The 27,772-nt window shown below is 58.0% G+C and overlaps 1 protein-coding gene across 8 annotated transcripts; it reads right to left on the bottom strand.

Moving 5' to 3' along the window:
• Positions 1-38: 38 nt before the first annotated feature.
• On the bottom strand, positions 39-26,879 carry Cic (capicua transcriptional repressor). Of its 8 annotated transcripts, none has more exons than XM_047528713.1 (21): positions 26,758-26,879; positions 20,864-23,644; positions 8,777-8,926; positions 8,457-8,691; positions 8,242-8,371; positions 7,966-8,148; positions 7,718-7,883; positions 6,659-6,861; positions 6,344-6,569; positions 5,813-5,916; positions 5,206-5,578; positions 4,069-4,256; positions 3,589-3,710; positions 3,334-3,500; positions 2,943-3,236; positions 2,519-2,841; positions 1,978-2,234; positions 1,724-1,878; positions 1,514-1,645; positions 1,118-1,249; positions 39-1,034 (listed from the first exon to the last, which is right to left on the bottom strand). In XM_047528713.1, exons 1-21 carry the CDS (start codon positions 26,846-26,848, stop codon positions 667-669), a joined length of 6,780 nt encoding a protein of 2,259 aa, XP_047384669.1. In that variant the 5' UTR covers positions 26,849-26,879; the 3' UTR covers positions 39-666. The 8 variants fall into 8 exon arrangements, with proteins under 8 accessions (XP_047384669.1, XP_047384672.1, XP_047384666.1 ...); XM_047528716.1 differs by having other exon boundaries at positions 1,724-1,875; positions 2,943-3,233; positions 4,348-5,578; XM_047528710.1 differs by having other exon boundaries at positions 2,943-3,233; positions 4,348-5,578.
• Positions 26,880-27,772: the final 893 nt, after the last annotated feature.

The following is a 27,772-nucleotide window of genomic DNA, read 5'->3' on the forward strand; positions in this document are numbered from 1 at the left end:
AATACTCTTACACCCTTCCAAGCAAACAGCCACACACATGTGTTAAACAGCTTTAATCTCAGTCATTGCGGCTTCTCGGCACAGTAAGAAATATTGCACATGATCAACATGTTTTGTTCTGGGGATGGGGGCAAGGGTAGGGGGAAATCACCTTCTTAGAAAGTACAACCCAAGTTGGGAGGGCAGAGGGGGTGGGGAGAGAACCCTCCCCATGCCTGTGGCAAAGTGCAGGAGCCCCCAACCCCCAAAACTAACCTGAGTCCAGCCCCTCTGGGGAAAAAAGGGGTGCATGAACTCCCCTACTCCACAGGCACCTCCCTGTGGCCCAAGGCCCACTACCCTCCAGCTTGCAGCCCTCATATGAGCCATTTTGCATAAAGTACAAGTGAAAAGCTCTGAAGGTCACACGCTCCAGGTTATATACAGGGGCTCAGTGGCAGGAGACTGTGCCCCAGCTTCCCTCAGCTGCCCCCCAGCACAGGGAGGGAGCTGGGGAGGAGGGAGTACATATAAAGGAGCAGGCCACATTCCGCCCCAAACTGGAAAGGACGAAATGGCTTTATTGGGAAGGAGGTAACCATCTCACTGCACCCCCAATCCTGCCATCTATGCACGGTCTGTGTCCTGAGGGGGTACTGTGGGTCTTGGGATCTACTCGAGGACCCTTCACCTGCCTGTGGCAGCTGTGGAGGGACCTGAGGGTGGGGGAGAGGACTGGGGGGCCCCCTCCCAACCAGGCTGTCCAGGTCCTGGCTCTGGGGGTGGAGGCAGTGGTGGGGCAGCCTGAGCTGTGCCAGAGTCCGAGCCAGGTGAGGTGGGGTCAGGGCCCCCGGCAGGGCTGGGAGTGGGAGCAGGAGTAGCAGCAGTGCCAGTGGGGGACGGTCCAGGGAGAGAGGCCTCAGCTCCAGGGGGCTGCTCTGTGGGAGTGGCTGCCTGCATAATCTTCTGGCGCACCTCACGGATCTTCAACTGCAGACAAACCTTGGATGGGAAGATGTCTGCATAGCGGGCCTGGAAGGCGGCTGTTGCCTGAGCTGGGGACAGAAAGCAGGGAGGGGCGGGATGAGGTGTACAGGCAGGATCTGTCCAAGTAACCCCCCAAGGCTTCAAAACATACCTGATGGGAAGAAGCCATGGTCCTGAAAGAGCTGCATGACCAGGGCCCGGCGCTGGTCGAGGGTGCGCCGCAGTGATGAGTATGGCACCTTCTCATATTCCAGCTCCCCAAGCACATCCTCAGCTTCTGTACCTGTGTGGACAGAGGGAGCACGGTCAGGGCCACAGCAGCAGCTCATTCTCCCCACCACTGTCCAAGTGCCCACCAAGGTCCTTTGAATTCTATTTCACAGAGGGTCAGAGTGGGACCCACCCAAAGTCACATGGTGATTAGGGACCTGGTCTCTAGATCTCACCCTTGACTTGATGTCCTTCCTCTCAGCAATAATCACCCCACTGATCCTCTGCCCTCCCAACACCTCTCCTGTATATCCTGGGGTCCCCACAGAGCCTGCACCTGTGCGGTCAAAGGTGAAGATATCCCCCTCGCACTTGGCACTCTTGGGGGTGTTGGGCTCTGAGCTGCAGCTGGATCGTCTCCTCATCTTGCGCTTGGGTGAGGTGGGATCCTCAGGTGCTGAGTCCAGGTCTGGCCAAACAGAAGCAAGCTCAGTTCAACTGGCCCAGGTCTGTTCCCCTACCTACCCAGGAACCAGCGCTTGCCTACCAGTTGAGTTCTTTCTCTTCTTGCGGTAAGAGCCCAGGATGGCTCGGGGTGAGGTGGCCAGAGACTGCAGGGTGGGTGAGGGAAGCACCTCCTCTGGTCGAAATTCAGGCAGCTCAGCAAAGCGCTCTTCAAAGTCTACCTCTGACAGGACCCTGCTGGAGGGCCGGCAGGATCACTTCCCCTGCCTTAGCCTGTGGCTGCACCCTTTCCCACCAACCCCACACACACCTCCAAGGACCCCAGCCCCTGCTCACTTGTCCACAGAGTCAAAGGTCTTCTTCAGGGGCGGGGGCCGCACCTTCACCTTCTTGCCGGTACTAGTCGTCTCCTTGCGATCTGGTGTGTCCCCGGCCGCCCTCCCGCTGCTGCCCTCACTGCTGCCACTGCTGCTTCCACCAGGGGCTGTGGCTGGAGCTGGGGCTGGGCTGGGAGGGGTGGGGGGTTCCCCACGACTCTCCAGGCCAAGCCCAGGGACGCGCCAGTCTGAAGAAGAGCTGGGGAATTTGCTGGCCTGGGATGCAGACAAGCAGGGAGAACACTGGGCTCAGATGCACTGGGGCAATGGTCAGAAACAGAGATGAATGCTAAGACAGCCCAACACAGACCCTTGGAGAAGACTCAGTCCCGTGGCCTCAGGAAGGCCAGGACATGGGCCCCAGGCGGGAAGGAGATACAACAAACAAATAGAAGGCACAAAGAGGCATGGAGGGATGAGTGGGAAGGAAGAGCAAAAATGAGAGGAGGGCAGAGTCAAGCACCAGGCGAAACCCTGCCTGCAGGCTGCTGGATGCTCACCACAGTCTCAGGGCCCTTGGTGCCAGTCCGTTCTTCAGTAGGCAGGGGTGGTGGAGGGCTGCTCCGGGCTGTGGAAGGCCAGGTCTCTGGGAGTGGTGGAGGGGCTGGTGGTGTAGGCTGCCCCTCAAGTTCAGACTCTGGGGCAGTTGGTTCTCGGGCTGGGCCAGGGTCCAGAGGCTGCCGGGGTGTAGGGCCAGGCCGCCCAGAGGCACCTGCCTCAAAGGAGCCCACAGGAATGCTGGCAATGGCTGCCTTCACTTTCTGGGGGGCCTTTGGGCTGGGCCGCTGGGCCTTGGGGGCCACTAAGCTGTAGGTCATGGAGCCTGTTGGTGGGTGAAAAGTGTGTTTACTAAGCCAGGACTGACTGCAGGTCCATTACCAGGGTTTCCCAACATACCATGCCCTGAGTTGGTCCGACACCCACCTGTGGCACTAGGAAAAGGGCTACTGGGGGCTGGGGTGGCAGTGGCAGGAGCTGGTGGGCCCTTGGGCAGAATGGTGGCAGCGGGTGGGGTGGTGCTAGTGGCCACCGTGTAGACCAGGCTTGGGGGGGCCTGGGATGGCTGGGCCAGAGGTGCTGAGGAGGTGGGTGCAGGGCTGCCAGGATAAAATGCTGTTATGACAGGACCTCCAGGGGCAGCACAGGCAGGAGGCAGCTGAGGGCTGGGCACAGGTGACACGCCCACTTGGCCAGGAGCCAGCAATGGGGCTTGGCCTGCTGAAAGAGAACAAGCGAGGCAGGGGACTGAGTCAGGGCCCAGGCTGTCTCAGTCCCGCCCTGGGTCCCCAGCACTGCCTGGCAGGCCACTCCTCACCTGAAAGCAGGGGCTGCACGAAGGCAGGGCCACTGGGCCCCAGTGAGGTGAAACCTAGAGCTACAGAACTAGTAGGCCCATACGAGGTGACCGTTCCAGCCTGGCTGGATGTAGGGCTGGTGCCCAAGGGCAGAGTATGCCCGCCGGCCGACTGCACATAGGTGATTCTGCCATGGGAAAAAGAAAAAGAATGAGGTGCACCATCCCTATGCCACACCTCCCCTGCTCTGTGGGCAAGGGCTCAACTGCACTCACCTGGTAGAGGAGGGTAGCAGGACCTTCTGGGGCTGTGAGGTGGGTCCGGGGAGTGTGGCTGGGCTCAAGGGCGGCACCAGGCCGCTGGGTGTGCTCACAGGCACAGGAGTCAGCTGGATGATCTGGGGGCAGAAGCACCCACAGGCTGGGGTAAGCTGTGACCCCAGAGTGGGGAGGGGACAACTGGGAGAAATGACAACTAGGAGGGCGCTCAGCAAAAGCAGGGAACTCAGAATTCAGGATTAAGACAGGATGGGAAAGCTGACAAAGAGGTAGAAGACACACAAAAAAATCCAGGTGTAAATACTGAGGACTTAGAGCTAGACACAGACAGGGAAAAAAATGGCAAGATGGAACCCCAGGAAGAAAGACTCAGAAAAGGAGACAGCAAAGAAACAGCAGACACAGAAATGATGGTATACACAGAGTGACATGCAGCAAGAGGAGGGAAAGGTGGGGCCACAGTCAGCATGCCCTTACCTTGCTAGGTGGCTGGGCACCATTCTGCACAGGTACTGAGAAAGGTGGACTCACCAGGGGCAGCGGCTGGCCAGCCCCGCCACCCCGCACTGACATGCTAGGGGCAGCCAGGGGCACTAGTACCTTCCCAGGCAGCAGCTGGGCTGAGCCACCTGGGGGCGGGGCCTGCACGGGAGAAACTGACTGGGCTGGAAGTTAAGAGGCAAGAGAGAGAGAGGTTACAAGAAAGCCCAACCAGCTCTTGACCCCAATCCTGCTGCTGCCCAGGCCAGGCCTCACCTTTAGGGGGTGGGGCGGAGGGTACAGACTGCAGGATGGGAATGCCAGGAGTGGGTGCAGTGGCGGCCAGGACCTTGCCGTTGGTGGAGGTGCCCGGCGGAAGGGTGAAACGGATGCTGGTGGTGGGTGCAGGGCCGCTGGGAGCCGCTGCCTTGGTCCCAGGGGCTGGTGCTGGGGCAGGTGCCACTTGAAGCTGCTGGGGCAGCGTGGGCAGGATGTACTGCACCTGGGTGATTCCCCCAGCCTTGCCCAGGGCACCTGGCTGCAGGATACCCAGGGGTACTGGCCCATTGGGGCCACTCCCAGCACCTGCTCCTGAGCCCACAGTGGTCCCACTACTAGGGGTCCCCTGGGCAATGAACTGAACAGCAGGGGGTGCAGGGGCCCCATAGCCTGGGGTACCCACAAGTAGGTTGGTAACAGTGGCAGGTGCCTTCCCCACAGTGCCCAAGAGGGGCCCAGCCACCAAGTGTGGGGCTGGTGAAGTGGCTGCTGCTGACTTCTTGTCCGAATACACTAAGCTAACACCCAGTGGGGAGCCCCCAGGCACTCGAGACCCAGCGCCTACTTCAGTTCTGGCACTTGCTGTGTCATTTGGAGACGCCTCAGCCCGGCCAGTGGGGAAAGGCTTAGAGGCAATGGGTACAGGAGTGCTGCTGACAGGTCGCACTACATTTGTAACCATGGTGGCAGCAGGGCGGGATAGGGGGGCTGCTGGAGTCCCATAGGCCAGCGATGGGGTTGGAGCTGAGGGTACTCGGGCCCCACTGCCCTCCCGCTCCTCCTTGTTTGGGGGCAGGACCAACGTCTGCAGGATGTTTCCTCCCCCACTGGGAGGTGCCGCAATAACTGAGGGACCTGGTGGCTCCAGGACCCCAACGCTTTCAGGTCTCTTGCGCCGAAAAGTGGCAGGATCCGTTGGGAGGAACCGGGTGGTCTTGGAAGGTGTAGTTGGGCCCCCAGACCCAGGGGGAGGGGGCCGAAGTGGTCCTGCTGTACTGCCCTGACCAGACTCCTGGGCCTTGAAGGTTCCAGAGCCCAGAGGGAAGGAGGTGGCTACCGAAGCTGAGGAGACGGCAGGTGATGAGGAAGAGGAGGACGGGGTGGGACCATAGCCTTTGTTGAAGGCTGCAGGTGGATCCGGGGGCCCTGGCGGCTCAGGGTCCAATGCTGGACGGCAATGGGTAAAAGAGGAACGGATCACTGGTGAAAACACCTTACGGCCAAAGCCCTGGGTTGAAGGAAGAAAGAGAACTCAAGTCAAGGAAGTGCAGACGCCTGGACAACCACCCCTAGATGTCCCAGTCAAGTCTGTCAACCAGACCAGCCTAATACACCCTGCCAGCTAAAGGCCTCAATTCATCCTGGCTGTGATCCAAGTCCAAGGGGATAGGAGCTTGCCCATTCCAGAACTTACCTCCCTCATTCCCTCCTAGGAGTGTGACTGGACAGCACCAAGCCTCACCTTGTTGCCCTCTGGGTCTTCCCCAGAGCTGTCTCCACTCTCGCTGTCAGTCACCCGCTCCTTGCACTTGAGATCAATGTCAGTGGTGCCAAAGCCATCATCAGCTAAGGGAGCAGAGGGAACAGTGTGGGCAAGGGGCTGGGTGCGGGCCTACCTAGGAGTTTATAGTCTGGAACCTGGGCTCTAGCTTCAACTGCCCCAAGCTGGTGGTCAGCATTGGCCAAGAAACTAGTCTAAGCCCTGGACTATAAATACCTCCCCAACACAGAAGCCTAAAAGCATGTTGGGGGAGAGGTATGTTTAAGAGCATCTAACGCTGTGCTTGGCAGTGCCTGAGTCTCAGGTCTCCTGCCCAGCTGATAGCTTCCTTGAGGGCAGCCCTGGGTTTACTCTACCTGACCAGCATTGATGACATGTGGTCATAAACAAATGTAAAAAAACAAATAAGGAGTCACGCTGCCTAGATTCTCCCCACCCTCCAAGCCTTAGCCTACTGGTTGCCAGCAGGGTTATCAGCCCTGTACTGCTCACCAATGACATCATCGTCCCCTTCCTCCTCACAGATGACCATGCGTTCCTCATCACTTGTCATGTCTTCACTGGCTGCACGCTGGGAACGAGAGGCTCGGGTGGGCAACAGTGAAGGCCGCCCACTGGCTGCTAAGGCGCCTCCCTCACCAGGGGCTGTGAAGGGACCTGGAGCGCCATACTGGGTGGAAGGCTTTGGGCCAGAGTACGATGTGGGGCCAGACACCATCTGTAGGACAAGTGGCAGGAAGGGTTCAGCCAGGTCTACTACCTTGGGAAGCCCTCCCTGCCCGCCCCCTGGTGGCCTGCACCCCACACCTGAGTCAATTCTTGCAGCGCCTGGCTGTCAACTTCCCCACCATCCAGGCTATGTACACCACTGTGAGAGAAGGCTCGAGGTCGGGCCGAGCCAGGTCCCCCAACTGTGTGCAGCCGTTCTGCTCCACAGGAGCCACTCCCTGGAGCCTTGGTGTCAGAGCTCAGGAGTGTCTGGGCTGCAACGGACAGGAGCTCAGAGGACACTGTAAAGCAGAAAGGGAACTCTGGCTGTCACAGAGGCAAGAAGCCTCTCACCAGCATCTGCACTAACCCACCCACCCACAGATACTTCTAGGTACTAGGCAGAATCAGGCTGGAATTCCTGGGCCACCTGGTAGGAAAAATAAATCAACCACCAGCCCAGCATCTCCCTCCTGCTGATTTTTGCCCTCTGGGGCTACAAAGAGCAAGTCCATTCCCTGGGAGGCAAACCTTCTGAGAGCAAGCAAGCCTGGAGACTGATCCTTTTGATACTGGCTGGCTAACGAGTGCCCTGTCTAAGCCTCGGTTTTCTCACCTCAGAGAGGCAATGATCCCTCCCTCAAAGAGTCAGAGGATCACATCCAAAGGACCACACCAAAAAAGCACCCCAGACCACTGCCAGGTACTCCAGATACTCTCATTAAGTAGAAGCAGACCATCATGGTCATTATGAGCTGCAGCAGTTCCAACTATGGTCTTGGGAGCCAACCAAGCTGAAGTTTAAATTTTGGCTATACTGCTTACCAGTTGGTGACTTTAAACAAATAACTTTGTCTTTTTGAGCCTGTGGAAATGGCTGTGGTTTTAAATACAAGACAACACATGCCCCACGGTGTCTGGCATATAGAATATGGTCAATAAACGGCAATTGGTGATGAGATTTATTTAGATATCTCATCTGTATCTCCCTGGCTCCTTCACATACAGCAACTCCAAGTTCTTTATGGGTAATGGTCCTCAAATAAAAGCAACAAAGCAGAGAGATGCTGCTGGGGCAGGGAGTGAGCAAGCAAGCAGGTAGCTGGCAGCTCTCAGGGAGAGAGGTGGCAGGGTGGGAGAGCCAAGGGGCTGACTAACCCCCAGGGGCGGCGGCAGTGCCCGTCTCCGACATGCTCCGCTCCCGCGTCTCCTTGTGCCCTCCTGCCAGCCCCAGGCTCGTGGGCTTGGCCTCTGAGCTGGACTTCTTTCGGTCCTTGTTGCACCACTTCCAATCTGGGTGGGCCTTGAAGTGGGCCTCCTTCACCTGGCAGGAGAGGGCAGGGCGACCCTTCATTTACCCGCCCCACCGGAGAAAGTCAAGAATAGTCAAGAGGAAGAAGCATTACCTGGAAGGCCAGGTCGTGGTACTTCTGCTTCTCTTTGGGCCCCAAGGCGTACCACCACTCGCCCAGAATCTTGCTGACAGTCCGGTTGTCCTGGTTGGGGTGGCGCTGGTGGACCAGGGCCCGGTGCCGCTTACTGAAGATCATGAAGGCATTCATGGGCCGCCGGATATGATCCTTCTCCCGCTGTAGTAAACAGTCCAGAGCAGGGTGGTTAGGACCAGGGAGACAAGTTTTGGTGGCCACATTGTGAGTAGAGAACAGGTGGAAAGGAGGCACCTTATTGGGGCTGCGTCCATCCTTCTCAGAAGATGAGTCTCGTTCCTTGGGCAGGGCACTGAGGGACTGTGTCCGACGTTTTCCAGGAGGCAGAGGCAACTGGATCTCAGGAGACATGATGGAAAGGAAGCTGGGGGAGCATCAGGGACAGTGAGGACCATGGCTTTGGCCACCCCTCTTCCCCCACAACTCGTCCCAGGCTGTGGTGCACTCACGCATCATCATGGTCGCTCTCTGTCTCACTATCTAGTCGGGGCTCTCCTGGGGGGCCAGGGGCCTCTTCCTCAGTGGTGGGAGGGGGGCCTTTACCAGGTTCCACCACCCCCAAAGTATGTGGGGGTCCAGGCCCTGGGCTCTCAGGGCATGTGGCACCAGGGGGTCGCCCAGGGTCAGCATTCCCTGTCCCTCCTGGTGGTTGCTCATGAGCAACAGCTGCCGACTCAGCAGGTTCTGAAACAAAGAAGTGCATCAGAGGGTCACTAGGTCACCTACCTCCCCCCATCCCCAAGTCTTCCCACAGCACCCTACCCCTCACCTTTGCTCTGGTTGGAGGCCACTGGGTGGCTGGCAGGTTGCTGGGCCTCACTCGGCTGCACAGAGGGGTCTGGCTGGCTGGGAGCCAGGAAGGGAACTAAGGAGTGCCAAGGAAACACAGCCACAGAGCGAGGTTCCACATTTGTCCACACTGTGGGAAGGAGCCAGGTGAGCTGTGTAGCAGGAGAGCTTGGCCCTGACCCCCAACTGCACCTGCCCCACCCTGGATAAGGTGGCTCTTTCCCTTTTTTACACCCCTTTCCCCAACCCTAGAGCCTCTTGGGCTTGTCTGAGACATCACTCAGGAAAAACTCCTCCCTGAAAGGTCTCTAGATTTATAAAAAAGAAAACAGAAGCAGAGAAGGGAATAGTACTCACATCCCACTCCTCCCCCCCAACCTCCACCAGCCCTGCCACCAGGGAACAGGCCAGAGGAACGACTGGCTCCTGCCACAAACGAGGTCATACTCAGCTGCCATTCCACACTCCTGATGCCCCAAGACTTCTATGGGGTTGGGGACCCCGTTCTAGTCACAACATATTCCCAGAACCCCATGTTGCCATCTGACAGTCCCTCACATTGGGCTCACATTCCCTTTCCCTCTCCAGAGGCAGATGGCCCTGTCTCCCCGCCCCTTTCCTCCAATCCTCTATTCCCCCAGGGCTGTGGGTGGTCTCACACAGACCAGTCCCTGGTATATAAGATCCTCCTGGCCTTCCTCTCCCAAGACCCCAGAGAGCCAACCTGCCCTTGCTGGGTGGGGCTCAGGTGGCTCCAGCAGCTCTCCCCCCTTTCCCAGAAAGAGACTTCCAGTGCCCGTGAAGAAACCTCCCAGCCTCCCTCCCTCCCCTAAACCCCCAAGCTTATCTTCAGCCCAGTATCCAGCCTCCTTGCCCAGAAAGAGGCAAGGGTGTGGTAAACTCCTCAGAAGAAAAGGCACAGACAATGGGGCAAAGGAGAGAACTGTTACAAGTCTCTGCTCAGAGAAGGCAAAAAGTGCCAGGTGTTTCCTTGAAGCTAAGCACAGGAAGACACTTCCCTCACTGAGGGGCCACCCCAGAGGTCCAACCTTCAGCTCCCTAAGCTGGCACAGGAGGGCAGGCCTGAGCTGGACCAGCCCCTGCTAGACCTATGGGTGTCCTAGCCAGGAGGGGGCTTCCCCTCTCACTGCCCAGGTCTGTGGGGGGAAGTGGAACCAGCAGAGCATTGGAGAGAGGCCCCTGCTAGGGGAAGAAGAGGGAAGGAGGGAAACGCCCTATCCCTGGTCTCCATCATTCCAGACAGCCCCCTGATCCAGATCAACCTGACCTGAGGTGACCCCCCCCCACCCCAATGCCTTCAGAGACCTAGACTGGGAGAGCTATGTGTAAGGAATTGGCCTCAAGACCTGATTTTGAAGGACTGACAAAGGAAAAGTAGCCCTCAGGAAACAGAATGGGGATCTGGAACATAGCACTGGAGGGCACTCAAGACTAAATGACAACCCTGTCCCCTACCCCTGGGGACCCAAAAGCCTCCTGGGCCCTCCAACCACACAGCAGCCCCCAAGGACCTAGACCTGTTCCTCTCTTCACAGAATTCCATCAAGGCCTCTTCATTTTCTGGGAAGTGGGAAATAGGGGCTCAACAGACAATGGCGGGCAGTCCTTTGGTCCTAGCCCCTTCCCCAGTACACTACCCTCCAGGTGTCCCAGTCTCTACCTCTTTCTCATCAAAGTGCACCATAAACACTCCAGTCCAGTCTTGTTTTGAGAAAGTGTCTCACTCATTTCCCAAGCCATCGGTATCCTGAGCCCACTACTCAAAAGCACCCTCCCTCTCGGGATTCCACACCTTCCACCAGCAGGTCTCAGGCTGCTCCGATTGTAATTCAGGCTTCAAAGACACTCTGCACCCCTCGTTTCCCATTCTCACGACGGACCTGTTCACCCCATCACTTAAAACCAGCTGTCCCCAGGTACTCCCCTCTCATTCCCATCGCTCCACCACGTTCCCACCTGCCGTTACTAACCACTCGGCCCGGTCGGGCTTCGTAACTTTCCCCGTACCCCTTTACTCTGCCTCTACGGTTCTCTTACTACAGCCTCATCACCGTTATTCCGCACTTAGCACCCCGACACCTTGACCCCGGCAGTCCCAGGGACCGGACGCTACTGACCGAACATGCCGAGGCCACGGGAGGCCGCGCCGGACGTGGGCATCAGGGGCCTGTGGGCCGAGTACATGGTCCGGCACGGGGGGGCCCCGGCTGGGGCTCGCACCTCCTCAGCGACCGTTGCCGTTCCGCCCGCAGCCGGCTTCTCGGCCGTCGCCACTTGGGCCCGGGGGGAACGGGAGGCCGAGGCCGAGGCCGCATGCCCCCCCCCCCACCGCCCCCCTCCGGCCGCCCCACGCGGGGGTCTCCGCCGGGCGCGCCTGCGCACAGCGCCGCCTGCCTCCCGCCGCCCGGGGGGCGGGGGAGGTCAGAGCGCGCCGGCCCCGCCCCGCCCCCCGGCGCGCGCGGGGGCCGTCACGGGGCGCGCGGCACGGGGGCCATCGGCGCCGCCCCCTCCCTTTCCCTCCTCCCTCGCGGAGTCCGGCGGGCGGGGCAGGCAGGGCAGGCGGGGCGGGGCGCGGCGCGCGTGCGCGGGGGCGGCCCCCTCCCTTCCCCGCTGGCTGGCTGGCTGGCTGGCTGGCTCGCTCCCTCCCTCCCTCGAAGCTCCGGCGGGTAACGGCTCTGGCCCCGCACGCCCCGGCTGCCGGCGCCGCCGCCCCGCCTTTCCGGGCCCTGGGCCCGCGGCTCAGCGCCTGGTCGACCTCCGGCCCCAGGCGGGCAGAAGGACCAGCGTGTGTGTGTCCGTGCGCTCCGAGCAAGCCCCGCGCCGAACCACCGCCGCCTCCCCGCCCCGCCACTACTACGCGCTCCCCTCCCCCCGCCGTGCCTCCCCCCGCCCCTTCCCCGCTTCCCCCGCGGCCTTCCGCGCAAGCCCGGCCCCCCGCGCATAAGCCCATTGGCTGCCGCTGCCGCGCGCGGGTCAGGCCCCGCCGCGCCCGCCCCCATTGGCCGCCCCGGGGGAACGTCAGTCATATGCAAATAGAGGCAGGGCGGGGCGGACTCCGGTTGGCCCGGAGCCGTCCGGGGGCGGGCCCGCGGTAGGAGGGTGGCAGGAGGGCGCACTGCAGCAAAGGCAGTGAGCCAGGGGGGCGGTTCGGGGTGCTGCGCTGCAGAGGCCCTGGCTTGACTATAGTGCTGTGTGTCCAGCTCGCAAGAGAAACGCTCACGCGCGGCTCACCTGGCCGCGTCTGGCCACGCTGGGCAGATAAACCGAGCAGGGTTGAGCCAGCCATCCCTGAGCCCTCCTAACTTATACGCACACACTCCTCACATACTTCCTTGCCACACCCCATTATCACACACAGCACGGGCACCATATGCCCTCGGTCTTACATCCACAGGCATGTCACAGGCAGTCATACCCCGTACACCTGCTCACATAGATGGACTACCTCACACACTCGAGGTCCTTCATTCCCCACCCATCATGCACCCTCATGCTCATCCATCCTCTACATCGCCCATTTTGTACAAGTTCTGTCACCCATGTCTCACCAACATGTATCCTCACCACACTTCCACCAGCCCACATGAATCACAGACTAACATATCAGGGTTACATACTCAGTGTAATAGCATTTGCCTAATGTGAGGCCATGGCCTCACTCCCCAGCACTGCAAAACAACACATCAAACAGGCAGACCTCAGCATGGTCACTGCTTGTCCACAACACACACCCCACATTCCTACCACACAACCACACATACTCTTATAAAGCCTCCCTAGCACTCATACCCCAACACCAACACACCACACCCTATAAACTTACCCTCATAGGCACTATGTTCATACCTAAATACCCTGGGCCCATCAGGTGGAGAGTCTTGTGCCCTCCCACCATCATTCAGCTACCCAGCCTGATTCATCTGCCATTGGGACACTACCTAACAGTGTAAAGCAGGGGACCACTGGCTATCCCCCCTGCAACACTTTTTCCCCAGGAAAGGGCCAGGAGGAAGAAAGGAAGCTAACATTTATTTTGTACTGAGAGCTGGTATTATCTTATTCAATGAATCCTCACAGCCTCCTAGGGAAATTTGCTTTATTATGCCTATTTTTCTAGTGAGAAAATGAGAGTCAGACTGAATAAGGTGTGTGTGATCATGTAGCCTGGACGTTAATAGTCCCGTGCTCCAACTCAAGTGCTCTTGCCATTACTCAAAAGAGACCTCAAATGGACATAAGCAGGGAATTCCAAAGAGGGGCCCAGAAATATCAATCAATGATACAGAGAGATTAGTGAACTACAGAAATGGGAGCAGGCACACAGAGATATAGCAAAGGGTCTGAAATCCCCTAGACAAAGATACAGAGGTCCTGTATCACCCAAGAAGGACCCTGGGACCACACCCAGTAGAGGCACAGGCCTGGGTTCACACCTGGGCAGGTAGGTTGCATGGGCTCAGATGGACCATGACAGAGCTCCTACACAGGCTGGTCTTCCACAGGAGCAGGTAAACCCCTTTCCCAGTTTGCCTCATCTACCAAAGAAGCTGAAGGCATGGAAAGGGGGCAAAAACTGAGTATGCTGATCCCAGAGGCAAAAGAAAGGTCTGCAGCCCTCTGACCTCCAAAGATGGCAGGGCCAGACACTTGGCTTTGAGCCTGGAGGAGCTACCAGAGGGACTATTAGGTGACTGACCCCTCCTCCCCATGCAGCCCCAGACTTAGACCCTCCATTACCTCACTGCCCCAGGGACTGCAATGTGAGGCAGAAATTGAGGCTGAAATCAATGTGGCCTGCTATCTCCCCACCACTGCCCCCTCCTCTTCCCACCGGTGAGTGAGTCACCTATTGGTAAGTTAACCCCTTCTCCACTGCAATGAAACTCAGGGACAGAGCTCAAAGGAACCCAGCTCCCCTACTTCTGTTGATCAAGAAAAAGAGCCGGGCCTGGCACAGAAGGGAAAGAGGGCCCCACACATCTGGGAGGATTGCACATCTGTTAGAAGACACAGTACCCGTGAAAAGTATGAGAAGAGGCCCCTTTTGGGACTGGGTACAACCAAGTGGGGGCCCAGCCTGGCAGGGAGGGGCAGGAATCCGGTCGGGAAGGGCCCCCCTGCCCTGGGCGCTGGGCCAGCCCTATACTTAGCTTCTATTGTTCAGGGTGGAGGAACCCTGGGTGGGGGTGGATTAGAAGTGGAGAGGAGGGAGCAGGTCCTATCCCCCAACAGTTCCCTCTCTCCAGCCATCCCCAACCCTAACTGGGGCCTCCCTGGCTGGAAAAGACTGAGAGGGTTTCCTAAACTAGGGCCCCAGCCCAGTCTGAGAGGAGGTGCACAACCATCCTCCACTCAAAGCAGGTACTGGACAGGACTGTGATGTAAACCAACCCCTTCACCACCCCTAATTCCACATTAGGTTTAACCCCTAAACTAAACAGCTCCCACTGTACCACCCCACCCTGGCCTGGGGACAGGGAGCCCAGACACAGACACCAACAGCCACCCAGGTTGGTGCAGGCATGAGCCTGCTCAGATGCCTGGGGCGACCAGCCAGGGATGCTGACAGAGGGACAGGCAGACATACTCTGAACTTAAGGGGCCCCATTTATTGACCCCGCAAAGCACCCCGCCCCCGCCTGCGGCTCCACACCCTGCTCTCCAGGCCTGGTCCCCGCCTCGGCTCACCACCCCGGTGTCCCCAGCTCCCCTCACCCGCTCTCCACATACACACCCACCCACCCCGGGTGGCGTCGGCGACGGCCAGGGTTGCCTGGGGAACGAGCCCAGGATTGGGCTGGCGAGGCTCGCAGGGATGGGGGCCTAAAAATAGCGCCAGAGTGAGTCAGTGTGAGTGGGGCTGGGGTAGGCAGGGGAACCAGGAGGGAAAAAAAGGCAAGAGAGAGGCGCAAGGGAAAGTCCCCAGGGTCTAAAAAGGGCAGGATGTGGATGAGAAGCGGGATGAGGGATTGTGGGTGGAAAGGTGCGGGACAGGGAGAGGGTTGTACAGGCGCCAGGACTGTGAAGGCTGGTCCGCTTGGGCTGAGGGAGGCGCCAACGCCCGGGCGGAGGAGGGGGCGCCGCCCTGTGTTCCCCTCCCCTCCCAGCGCTCACGAGATTTTCCACTCGCCGCCTGGCCCCCAGCCAGATCCCGGCAGGCCCCACAAAGCCGCTTTGTGCTGGGAGGGCGGGCGGCCGCCCCACCGGCCTGACACCCACGCGGGCCGCGGCGGGGCGCGGGCCAGCTGGCACCCGAGCTGTCTGCAGGGCCCGGGGGTGGGGGCACCCAGAGCGAAGACGCAGTCGCGAAGGGGTTAACTGCGCAAGGGCGGAGGGAGTGGGCTTCGGCCAATCGACGGTCGGCGGGTGTGACATCAGCCAATGGAAAGGACCGATGTCCCACGCCGGGGGCCTACCCCAAGGGACGCGCGGGAACCTGCACCCCTGGGTGCAGACGCGGGTAGGGCGCGGTCCCCACACTGTGCCCATCTGTATCCACGAAGCCCCAGGTGCACGGTTTCCCTGTCTACTTCGCCATCGGCAGGCTCCGAGAGGGGTAATCTTGCAGTCAGGAGGTGGCACGACCTACATTTGAACCCTTCTGCCTGGCTTCATAATCAGCTTTTCTGCTTAAATGAGGGGACAGGGGTTCCCTGCTCGCACCCTCGTGGGGAGCAGGAACAAGGGACGGAGTGCGGGCGGAGGAGGCGGCTTGGCGGGCGAGGGTCCAGCCGCCTGCGGTGCAGCCGCTGCCGCCGGTGGTAATGGGAGACAGACGCCGTCGCCGCCGCTAATGCGCCTCCCTCCCGGCCACTAATGGAGCCACTAATGCCCGGGCGCCGGGGGCTAGGGGACGTAGCCCCTCCCCCGCTACGCATGCGCGCACCTGACGCCTCGCAACTGACAGCCACCAGGAGGCAGCCTGACCCCTCCAAGCGCCCAGTGCTGGGGTTCGCTAAACTGGGGGAGCAAGGGTTTCTCCCTTTAAGTCACCATTGACTCATAAACCCCTGCAACCTCACGAACTCCCGTCCTCTCCCCCAAGCCATGCTCTTCTTCCCAGACTAGGGCCTCCTTCCTTTTCCAGAGCCGTCTCCATGGATCTTTGACACTTAGATCCAACGTCTTCCCTCCTCTGCTCTAAACCATTTCTTGGCTGTTTAGGGGTTCCAGAATACAGCCCCAGCTTCTCAGTCTGGCATTCAAGCCTGACCTGGCTGGACCTGTCTTCCATGGCACCCTTCCACCAAGCCTGGGTACTTGTGTCAGCTCCAGCCTCAGCTAGCCACTCAAGAGGTCATGCACTTTCACCCCTCCTGGCCTCTGCTTATGCAGCTGCCTTAGTCTGTATTGCTCTGTCCTTCCTTTCACTATTCTGAAACTTGCTCATTCCTCATACTTGAGTTCAAATGTCACTTCCCATGAAAAGTCTACCTGAACCTCCCTCTCAAGCCCCCATGAGCCAATGAGTTCTCTCTATCCTCAGGCTTCCCCAGACTCAATACTCCCCTTGGCTCATCCTTTTCTGTGCCTGCATCATCACATCTACCTTCTCTAGGCACTTGCCCCAAGACTACTCAGTCCTGGACCTGGCAGAGGTATCAGGAAGGAGCTGATTTCTGGTAGTGTTCTCACTGTTTTGAGAGAAAATGGAAATTAATAGTAGGAAGAGCCTGGATTTGGGAGTCATAAGATCCAAGCTCAATACCCTCAAGTCCCTCTCCAGGCCTCATCCCATCTGCCCAGCTATAGTTGGTGGATACTGCCTAGTCTCTGCACTTGCACCACAAGCATCCCCTGGGAAGTGGAGGTGGGGTTGATCTGGGTCATGCCCTGTAGCAGGTGGGTGGGCACAGGAGCTGCTTTCCTGCCACCCCCTACAGCCGGATCTCCAAGCTTGGCCCATACAGCCCCCTCCTTCCTGCCTGTCTGAGGAACAGGTGCCTGGATGACTGCAAGATGGAGTCTAACATTTCTCAGGAGATTACAGGGACAATAGTGGGCAGTTGATTTGTGAAGGAGCAAGAGAGGGCCCCAAAACCAGAAAAACTCCCTTCCCAAGAAGGGAGTAGGGGATCTGGTGCTTAGCAGTTGCTCAATGACTTAAAATAAGATCACAGAGCTAGGCACAATAGTGCATACCTGTAATCCCAGTGACTTGGATGGCTGAGGCAGGAGGATTGCAAATTCAAAGCAACTTAGCGAGATCTTGCCTCAAAATAAAAAGGGCTGGGGATGTAGCTCACTGGCTGAGCATCCTTGGGTTCAATCCCTGGTACCAAAAAAATGTACAGGGCAGGGTGCGAGCTTGGGATGGGGGCAGCAAGACTAGGAGAGGGACACCCAAGGGGCAGGCCATGCAGGTCCAGAGTCAGAGGACCCCAAGACCAAGAACCAAAACAGGCTGGGCTGAAAGCTCTAACAAGGACTGAAGTCTAGGGAGGGACAAACCCACAAAGGTAGAAAGCCAGACTCAGTCAGGCAGCCTGAGGTTCAAGAGAGACACATAAATAGAGAAATAAAAGAACAGGGAGTCGTAGGAACCCAGGGGCAAGACAGACATACAGTGGTTTGAAGAGAGACAGCTCAGGAGGAGACGCAATGCTTGTCAATAAGGGGAAGCCATGCAGGAAGCTGGGAGCTGGGAGGGAGACCATGCCAGGAATGGAACGGAGACATCTGGCTCCTAGGCTGGGGCTAAAGGCTTGGGTGGGGTGGTTCTCCTTGAGAGCAGGCGGGAATACTCAGAGGGAGGTGGCAAAGGCAGCTGGCTAGCCATGCCATGCACAGAATGCGGAGAATGCCGGCAGCCTGCCCCAGCACGTCCCCCAGAGGAAGCAAATGCCTGGCGGGGGGCAGGAGCAGGCAGGCTGCCCTAGGCCGCCCCCTCACACCTGCTACCCTCTGATGGAAGGTCAGGCCCTGGCACAGGTGGGCCAAAGCGGCCAGGACTGTGGTCTCACTGTGCCACTGGAGGCAGTCTGCTCTATTTGGGCCTGAGAGGGAGGAGGTCCCAAGGTGGGCACCTCTCAAGGTTTTAGAGAAGTTTCTGGGAGAAGAATGAAAGGGCCAGCTGGCTGGGACCCCGGAGGTGGGGGCAGCCTGGATACCTCAGAATGAATGTTGTCAGGGAGGTGCTGTTCAGTCAGAATTGCCAGGACAGGAATTGGACAAGTTCTGACGACCAAGTGGCCTCCAGCAAAGGGCCTCCCTTTTCTGAACCTCAGTTCTACCCCTGGACAATAGGACTAGTAATCCTTGCTTCACAGCATCAGGTGGATTTGATGAAATGGCCCCAAGCCTGAAGTTGAGCACATGCTATATGCTCAATAAAAAAAGATTTATTATTGTTTTTATTGTTATTATTGATAGTGCTTAAAAGTCTGGGATCTTGAGTGAAGTAGCCTGAGCTCAAATCCTGGCTTTCTTCTTAGCTTGGTGACCTTGGGTAAATCACTTAACCTCTCTGGGCTGCAGTTTCCTCCTCTGTCCAGTAGAACTGACCTCCAGGGGGCATTTCAAGGACTCAGTGATGAAAAGCTCAGCAGGGCTCAAGAACAGCTTATGAGGCACAGGCATCTCCAGAGCTCAGTAAGTCATTACTAACTCAGTGTGATCTGGAAATCGGCAGACCTGGTTCAAGGTCTAGGTCTGCCCTTCCCTGGCGGAAGACCTCAATCAGGATGACTCCCTTTTTGACCTCACTTCTCATCTGGAAAATGGTGGCAAAAGCCCCTGCTTGGGAGGCCTCGGCATCACCTGCAACAGTGCCAACCCTCCCCACACAGCAGCAGTGAGGGTCATCTGAGACAATGCTCTGGGGTCAGTGAAGGGATCGTGGTGGGCATGTGGGCATTGGGGAGTGAGGGGGTGGTTAGAGACCCTCTACCTCAGTGTCTTCTGCCCGAAGACAGAATCCCTGCCATGCCTACTTCTGTGGGATTTTGCTCATATCAACTACAACAACAAATGCAAGTGTCAGGAGAGGGGTAAACACACTGCTGACAACCTCAATATGTGAGCTGGGAAGCAGGCATAGCCCCTGTGTCCTGTGCCCTGGCTCTGGAGACAGGCCTGGGCTGGAGTTCTGGGAAGGCAGGGCCTGGTTCCATCCTGAATTGGCCCCTGTCCCAATCCAAGTCACAGCAACTCCTACCCACATCCACACCTTCCCTCTTCCATGGTCTCCCTGCCTCCGGTCTCAGGGATTTGAACCCACCCTCCATGGTGCAGCTGTGTTTGAATCTGCTCAAAACATTCTATGGCTCCCTAGTACCCTCAGGATAAAGTTCCCAAGTCTTCTAATGGTCCTCTGCAATCAGACCCTTGCTCACTAATACAACTGCACATCCCAACACTCACCCACCATCCAGAGCCCTTAACTTCAACATCCTGTAATTATCTCCTTTTACCTGGAGGCCTTTGCCCAAACTCTTCTCTCTGGCTGAAGGTCCTGCCTGCCTACCTTGCCCTGCTCATACCTGTAAAGCCTTCAGGTTTCAGCTCACAGGCCTCGGATCCTTGCTCCAAGAAGCCTTCCCTGACTTTTCAGGCTTGATCAGCATCTTCTCTAGGTTCCCACAGCCTCCTGGGCTTCCCCCAGCACATCCTTGACCACACCAGACTGCCACTATCTAGGGACAGGTCTGTCTACTCCAGGGACTGTGAGCCATGTAAGGACAGGGATGTGTCCTCAGCACCATCCAGCACAGGGCTGGGTTCAGAAAGACAAAAGGAGGACTGGTACCAACAATAGATAAATAAAAAGGTGCTAGGAAAGGGGCTGGTGACAGCCCTGTCACCCTTGCTGAGTTACTCCTAAAGTCCCAAGTTGGCATGAACCCCTGGCTCTCCAGCACTATCTCAGAAATGCCACTCTTCAAGTCCCAGCCTCAGCCCTGCAGCCACACTAACTTCCACCCCTCCCTTCCTAGGCTGTTCTCCTTCCACCTTGGTGCCTTCCCACAGGCCTCCTTCAGGAGGCTCTTCCAACCCTAGAGTTGCTGGTTCAGACTGATCCTTTAACTCTTGGCTTACCCACCCTGACCCAAGGGTTACCAGACTGGATTCGCACCTGGAAGGTGTGCAGCACACCCTGGCTCCCTCCGTGGTACTGACTTCATCTGTGGTGTTTAATGGGATGCAGCTTTTGGTCCTACCACTGCCTAGAAAGGACCTGTTAAAGCCTTAGTCTTTCCACCTGTAATCGAATATTACAACCCAGTGGTCATAAGCTGGCCTGCCTAGGTTTCAAGGGTGGCTCCGGGGTTTGCTAGCCATGAGACCCTGGGCAAGTCACTAACTTGGCCTCAGTTTCTTCTAAATAATAATCAGGCCAGGTGCAGTGGCACACACCTATAATCCCAGCGGCTCAGGAACTGAAGCAGAAGGATTCCAAGTTCAAAGTCAGCCTCAGCAATTTAGCAAGACCCTATCTCAAAAAAAGCGGGGGTGGGTGCTAAAGTTTTAGCTCAGTGGTAGAGCACTTGCCTTGCACATGTGAGGCACTGGGTTCAAACCTCAGCACCACATTAAAAAATAAATAAACAAAATAAAGATATTGCGTCCATCTACAACAACAACAAAATAAAAAAAGAAAAAGAAAAAGAAAAATCAGGCCTCCTCCTGTTGGGGTTGTTGTGCAGACAAAATGAGCTAACATTTGAAAAGGGTTTAGAATAGGTCACGTATGAGGAATGCTCATACATGAAAACTTGTTGAGATAACCCACATGCAGTGCTTATTACAGCGATGCCCCTGCCCAGTCCAAGACATGGGCACTGTCACCATGATTATCAGCCCCACGGAGCCTGACTTGGAGTATACACTCAACAGGGGTCTGCTGATTGATGGACCCCTCCAAAGCATGTTCCCCAACAGGCGGCATCTGGAAATACCACATCAAACCTTGAAAGTTCAGACCCTTGCCTGAGGTGAATTTACACTGCAACATCTGAGCAGAGAGGAAGCCAGCCTCTCCCCAAAACCTTGAAAAGGGCCCTGTTCAAAGTAAGCCCTTGCCCAGCCCACCCGCCGGCCATCTTACCTGTTCCAGGCCGGCCCATGATGACTTCCTTCTTGGGGGCAGGATGGCTGGTATAGCTGCTGGGCACCAGGACGGGCAACAGGGCAGCAGGTGAAGGGTGGAAGGCCACAGGCTGGAAGGGTGAAGAAGCCAGGCCAAAGGTGGGCATCGGCTGGGCCACAGCAGTTGGCGCAGCTGGAGGCACGGTGATGGGCACAGGGGCCGGCAGAGGCGGGGGCAGGCCAGGCTTCCCACTGGCCACCCCAGGGGGCACTGGGGTCTCACGGCAGCCCCGCCCAGGTCCCCCAGCCCGTGCCTCACCAGCAGTGCCCACATCCCCAGGGAATTTGGAGGGCAGCGGCACGTCAGGGTTACGGACAATGACAGGTGAATCCCGCTGCACAGCAGGCACCCTGCGTACTGAAGGCCCTGGATCCGAGGTTAGGCCGGCAGGTGGGGGCAACAGCAGCAGTGGTGAAGGCTGGCGGGAGCGAGAGAAGGGCACGGCAGGCGACACGGCCCGGAAGCCAGCCGGTGTGGAGGGTGTAGGTGTGTGGGACACCGAGTCCACACTGGAGTCTAAGCTGTCGCCCTTGGGGAAGTCTGGGGCAGCTCCTCCACCCCCGGTGCCAGGGGCCCCCAGTGACCCTGGATGGGGCAACAGCTCTGTCTTTCGTCTCCCAGGGCTGATGGGCACAGTAAAGGTTAGGTTGGTCTGGAAAGTGGGTAGAATGCCAGAGGAATGGCGCTCTCGAGGGGCAGGCGGTGGTGGGTGGGGACCCAGGTCTGGTGGTGTCAGAACGCCTGCCTTAGGGGTACTGGCACTCAGATGGCGACTGCGAACAGCGGTGCGCTGGATAACTGGAGAGGCATTGATGGGGCTGAAGTTGGCGGGGCGGAAGCCGAAGAGTGGCGAGGGTGAGGGTGACGGGGCAGGCGAGAAGGGTGACTGTGTAGAAACGGGCGAGAAGGAGGGTGTACCGGAGCGCGAGCTGCCCAACGACACCAGCATCACAGCAGCCTCACACTCGTCGAATTCAAAGCGTGACAGGTCAGTGGGGGCCACCAGACGTGGGCGTGAGTCTCCCCGGGCTGCCACGCTGCTGGCCTCACTGTCCCTTGATGTCTCATCACCCCAGTCGAACTCAGTGCTGCCCTCACGAGCCGCCACGCCAGTTGGCCGCCCAGCCCCACCTGGCCCACCATCGGCCAGGCCCTCCATCTCCTTGGTCCGCATGGACAGATGGCGTGAGCAGTAACCCCGCCGCTGCGACTCCTTCATGCAGCCATCTCGAGAACACAGTCGTCGCCACTGTTTGCCGTTGAACTTTTTCCGGATTCCATTGGGTGTGCAGACCACATCGCCCTTCTTGTACTTCTGCTGGGCGGCTGTCAGTGGCGTGCGGGCCCGAGCTGCCGGAGCAGCCCCCTTCTCCAGTGAGGCCACGCTGCTACTCCGGCTGCCACCCTGGCTCCCCTCCTGACAGGGCGAGGGCTGCTCACCAGGACGGCCAGGGCCAGCAAAGGCTGGGGATTTGGGGGGAGGTGACAGGAGCTGGGGTGGGGGCAGTGGGAGCAGGGCTGGGGTGCCCAGGGCTGGTGGGTGCTTCTCCTCACCCTCCTCACAGTGAGCCCCTAGGCTGCCACCGAAGCTGATCTTGGAAACCTCAGCATCCTCGGGCTGCTTGGGATCCACGGCAGCAGGGCAGGATGGAAGGGTAGACCCAGGCTCGGCCTGCTCTTCCTCAGAGCCTACAGGGGGCTTCCTTGGCAGAGCTTCAGGTTCCCAGGGTGGCCGCAACAGGCGTAGGCTAGAGCGGGCTACCCACACAGCCTCCTCGGGTTCACGACGCAGTGGCTGTTGGGGCTGTGGTAGGGTGCCTGAGCCAGGACTGAGGCGGACCTTGTAGGCAGCTGGCTTAGTAGCCACCTCCACCACCACACCCTCACGGTAGGCAGCCACACCAGGTTCCACACAGGTACAGACAGCTGTACCCACCACCAGTGCACCTGGAGGTGGCGTGGCATCCAAAACCACATCCACACCACCACCTGGCACCCCTTCGTAGAAAGTCAGGGCCCTGTCACCAGGGAACTGCACACCTAGGTCCTGGCTTCGGCGCACCTGGCGCACCACAGCAGGCAGGAAGAGGCCATCACCACGTCGAGCCAGCACCCGCTGGGACCGCAGCTGCCTCAGGTCATAGCCACCACTGGTGCCTCCAGGGGGCCAGGGGCCTGGACCACAAGCCTCAACAGGCTCATCCTCCAGGTCAGCTGAGTGCTCACTGGCTGTGTCAGTGGAAGAAGAACGGGTAGAGGTGGGTAGCCGTGGAGGTACACCCAGCGTGCCGGCCTCCTCAGGAGTCCGTTCTTGCTCTTCAGGGACCCCAGCTACCCCACTGCTGCCAGCCCCATGCTCCTCTACATACTTCTTCTTAGGCGCACGAGACTTGAATGTGGCTGTCTTACGGCTGAGTGAGGGTTCCCAGCGGCCTGCCTCCCCATCCCCCTTTGGGTCCTCAGCTGGGCCTGGGGCTGGGTCACTGGGGTGTAGCTCGGGGGGTGGCCCCTCAGCCCCTGGGCCCCGCTCAGTCTCCTCCTCTTCGCCTTCTTCAGCCTCTTCTGGCCCAAGTTGCTGCTGTGGCTGTGACTCTTCATCTTCCTCCTCTGGCTTGTCACCCTCCCCAACCCCTCGCCGTCTGAGAGCCTTGGCCCTGGTGGCTGGTGGGGACTTGCTGCCACTGCCAGGACCTGAAAGGCCAGTGCATGCCTTCTTCATTGGCTTCATCTTTTGCCCACCTGCAACAGGGGAGAGCAGACAGGGATCATTGGGAGAAACAGGAAACCCCCCAGACCCAGTGTCCACCAACTTCCTATATGCTGAGTTCACCGCCTCAAGTCCATGATCCCCAGGGCCTTCTCCCTGGCTGTCCTCAACTCACGTGGGTCCTGGCTGGCACCCAGATTCAGACTGGCACTCGTGTCCCCTGAGCATATACCCTCTGGCTCCTTGGGGAACACTCACATACACCTGCTCTCTCTGCAGAGGACACAAAATGCACACGTAATGTGCTCCAGTAGCCCCAAGGGGATGTGAGGAGCACTGACGGTTCACACCTATGGAGCACTCACTTTCTCTGAGCCCTGTGCTAAGCTTGCCTTTGCTAACTCATGTCATCCTCCAACAACCCTAAGAAGCGGGTACTACTATCAGCCCCAATTTATATTTGAAGAAACAAAAGATCATCCAGCTAGGAAATGACAGAGCTAGGGTCTGAACCCAGGCAATCTGCCTCCAGAATCTGCACTCCTAACCATTTTAGTGTGCTGCCTGTCACATGATCCAGAGGGCATGCTTAGTCTCACTGTCACCATCTAGAGAGTACACACGCTCAAATACACATACATATACAAGCACTGAGCCACAGAAAAGGAGATGACTGAGCTGTGATGTGAGCCTCTCTCCCTCCACCTTCCCTCCATCCCTCTGGGCAGTTGGGCATGGGCACTGTGAAAAGGAGGGGACAAAGAGAGTCCCAAAGAATGGCTGCCCACTCTGCTCTGCACCCCAAACCTGCCAGATACAGCCATCTCCCCAGATCCTGGCAGGGAGCAGGCAGAGGCACATCTGGGGCAAGAGCTCATATCTAGTGCTGCCACAGTGCCATGCATAAGCACATGCACGCAAACAAACACAGGCACACACACACACACTCACACCATCAGTCATCGCATAGTGGGGCATAGAGCTGTACCCCAGGGTTTCTCTGTCCCACTGGAAAGGAACCTGCCCCTCCCCCACAGCACAAGTGTGATACCCACAAGCCCAGCCCCCTCCTTCTGGCCTGCATGCATCTCAGTCCTGACTGAGCTGCCTCTGACAGTATGGCCCAGTAGACTGCCCCACCCAAGTCCCCCCAAATATGCCCTCCAAGTCCAAGTGGGGATAAATAGGATAAGGTCAAAGAAAGCAGGACAAGCCCAACAGACCAACCTCACCCACTTCCTGAACAGTCATTACTGCCCGCCCCCTTTCAAGCTGCCCTGAGAAAAGGGAAAAAAACTTTACTCTCAAGTCACTTTGAGAATGTGAGAGGGTAAAGGGGGGCTTCTAGGATGTTGGGAGGGCCCAGGAGCAGAAGATAAACACAATTGGAGGCACCCCTGGCTTCTTCAGACTCTCCAGGGATCCCTGACCTCATGCTCTCCCACTTAGGGCCTGTTCCTCCTGTGGACCCTGCTATGGGCCAATCCTGTGGTCCTTACAGGCAAAGCCTGTAAGGTGGGTGGGAATGGCACCCAAGTGCCCAGGAACTCAACAGCTATCATCACCTTCTCCCCTCTGATCGGCTGGGCAACAGTTCTGGGGACTGAGATCTGGCCCCAGTCCTGCCCAAACACAAACCTTTGGATACCCCACCCTGGGCCTACAACCACACAGCCAGGCACCCCTAGACCCTGCTGCTCAGCCCAGCCTCTTCCCCTCAGAAGCTAAGCCTCTTTCTTTTCCTGAGGGCCTGCTCTCTTCCCATCCACCCCTCTCTGGAAAACTCCCACTCAGGGTCCTCCCCTCCCTCAGGATCTGAGCAGCAACTCCTGAAGCCCAGGCTAGCTTAGGCCCTGGCTCTTTGGGGTCTCATTCCCTCTGTTCCCATCATCCCTCCTGGCACCAGCTTCTCTGCCACTCTCTTTCGTATCCTGTCACCACCTCTACCTCTCTTCTCACAGGCCCTAAGCCCCCTCCTCAACACCCCCATTTATCTCTGTCACGTATTCCTCCCAGTCACCCTCCTGTCAGCCATCTCTGGACCTGACACCTTCTCTTTCCATCACCTCTCCTTGTCACCCCCTCCAACTCTGTCCCCTCCCTCTCTCTGTCACCCTGATCTAGTCCTGTCACCCCTCCATTCCTGTTACCCGTTCTCTGCCTACCACCCCTCCCCCCAGTCAGCTCTTTTCTATTACCCCCCCTCTCCACCACTTCTTCCACTCCGTCTCCCCTTCCCACTATTTTGCCCACCTCTTTCCCCCTATACCCCCTTTCCGAGTCCTGCCACCTGTCCCCCCTCGACCCCCAGTCCCCCACACCACCACTGCCCATGTCAGCCCCGGCCCCGCCCCTCACCTCGAACTCGGCGGGGTTTCGGGGCGGGGGGCCGTGGCCCCGGCTTGGTCCGGTCCGGTCCCTCCCCGCCCCCCCTCCGGCTCTCCCTCTCGATTCTCCCTTTTTTTTTTACTCCAACACACAAAATGGTGAATGGACCTGCAACAGCTGGAGCAACCAGCCAATCAGCGGCCACAACCCCGCTGACCGGCGCCGGCCTAGTCCAATAGATATTCGCAGCCTAGTCGGCTCCGCCTCTCAACGACGAGCGACGCTCGCAGCCACCAATCGTACCTTTCCGGCAGCGCTAGGAGGAAGGGCCAAAATCCAAGACCGGCCTCCCACCGGGACCGACACCAACCTGAGCCTACGACCGCCTGATCTGCCTAGAGCCCTGCCCTACAACAAGTGATGGACACTAGCCTTAGCCAATTGCAGGTCACTTTAGTGCCCAATGACTAATACAGTACCCAATCACCATGCACTCTAGGCCGGAACCCAACCTCTGTGAGGGACAGTAGCCAATTAAATGAACAAAGGAGGGGCTAAGGGACGGACTCTCCAATGAGCAGGCTTAGAAGGCGTGGCCCAAGCGTTTGTTGACCGGTTAGTCGCAATTCCTGCTGGGAATAGTAGTCTTCTCACGTCTCTAGCCGGTAGTCGACAGTACAAGGCAGACTACAACTCCCATGTGACAGAGTGTCCAGAGCACCAAAGAACCCAGGCGAGGAGAAAAAGTCGGAAAGGGCAGTTCCTTGTGAGTCTTTCTGGACACCAGGAACATCTTAGACCCAGGGCCCCGACTCACCCGGATTCTCAGCTCTGGCGTCGCCGGTGGCTCCTCTCAGTGGCGGCGGTAGCGGCACGAGGGGGAGGTGCGAGGAGCAGCCAACCGCCATCCGCGAGCCCCACAGCCAATCAACAGGAGCCGGGGCGGTGCAATGACCTCACCGGTTCTACTCTCTTGCCCCTCCCCCACGTGCTTGTTGCTGCCGGTAGCCGGAGTAGGGAAGTTTGGGGTAGGGGGGATGGGAGGAGAGCCAGTGATGTCACCTTTCCCATGCTTGATTGGCTGTCGGGTGGCCAGGACTACAACCAATCAACGATCTCGAAAAGTCTGGCGCGGCCCCGCGGAAAGCCCTGTTGCCACCGCGAGGGGAGAGAACGCGCGCTTCTGGGGTGGCGCGCGCAGCAGTGTAGGCAACGCGCATGGCCTGGGGCTTAGGGGCCTGGGGACGAGTCATTGCCTCAAACATTTTGACATTTAGGGCAACTCAGTTTTCTGACAACCCCTCGAAGCTTCATGATGTTTCACACTGCATTCTGGGTACACTGTGGTATTCACACCTGGAGAAGGGAGATTTTTAAAGGTCGTGGGATGGGACATCACACTGGAAGTGAAGAGACAGGGATGTGCTATCCCTTGTTGGTAATGGATGCCTGCTGCCCAAATATGGGGTTTACACCACGTGTGAATTTGTATATATATATATATATATATATATATATATCCATCCATATCTTTCACACCAGATTTACTCTGGATCAGGGGAAATGGGGAACAATGTACACTGACCCTTGGGAAGGTTTCTTTTGTTTGCAATGGATTCACAGTACTATATTTACTCAAGACTCACACCAGTTGTAAGAAAAATGCATTTAGCCTATTGCAGGTAATGCTGTGTAAATAACATTTGCACTACTTGTGAAAGAACGTTCTGTGGCATATGTCTTTCACAGGACCTGGAAGAATGACTAGTTGTCCAATGGGGTATACTGAGTATGGAAGAGATTCACATTATCCGTGGAAAATACCCACTGTC

Source organism: Sciurus carolinensis, chromosome 16 (assembly GCF_902686445.1).
Source record: "Sciurus carolinensis chromosome 16, mSciCar1.2, whole genome shotgun sequence".
NCBI lineage: Eukaryota > Metazoa > Chordata > Mammalia > Rodentia > Sciuridae > Sciurus > Sciurus carolinensis.

Coding starts and splice junctions, on each gene's coding strand:
- Cic (XM_047528709.1), bottom strand. CDS start 26,848: ATGGCGGTTGGCTGCTCCTCGCACCTCCCCCTCGTGCCGCTACCGCCG. Junction 23,645..26,757: donor CGCCAGAGCTGAGAATCCGG/GTGAGTCGGGGC, acceptor CCCCTGTTGCAG/GTGGGCAAAAGATGAAGCCA. Junction 8,692..8,776: donor GGCCTCCAACCAGAGCAAAG/GTGAGGGGTAGG, acceptor TCTTTGTTTCAG/AACCTGCTGAGTCGGCAGCT.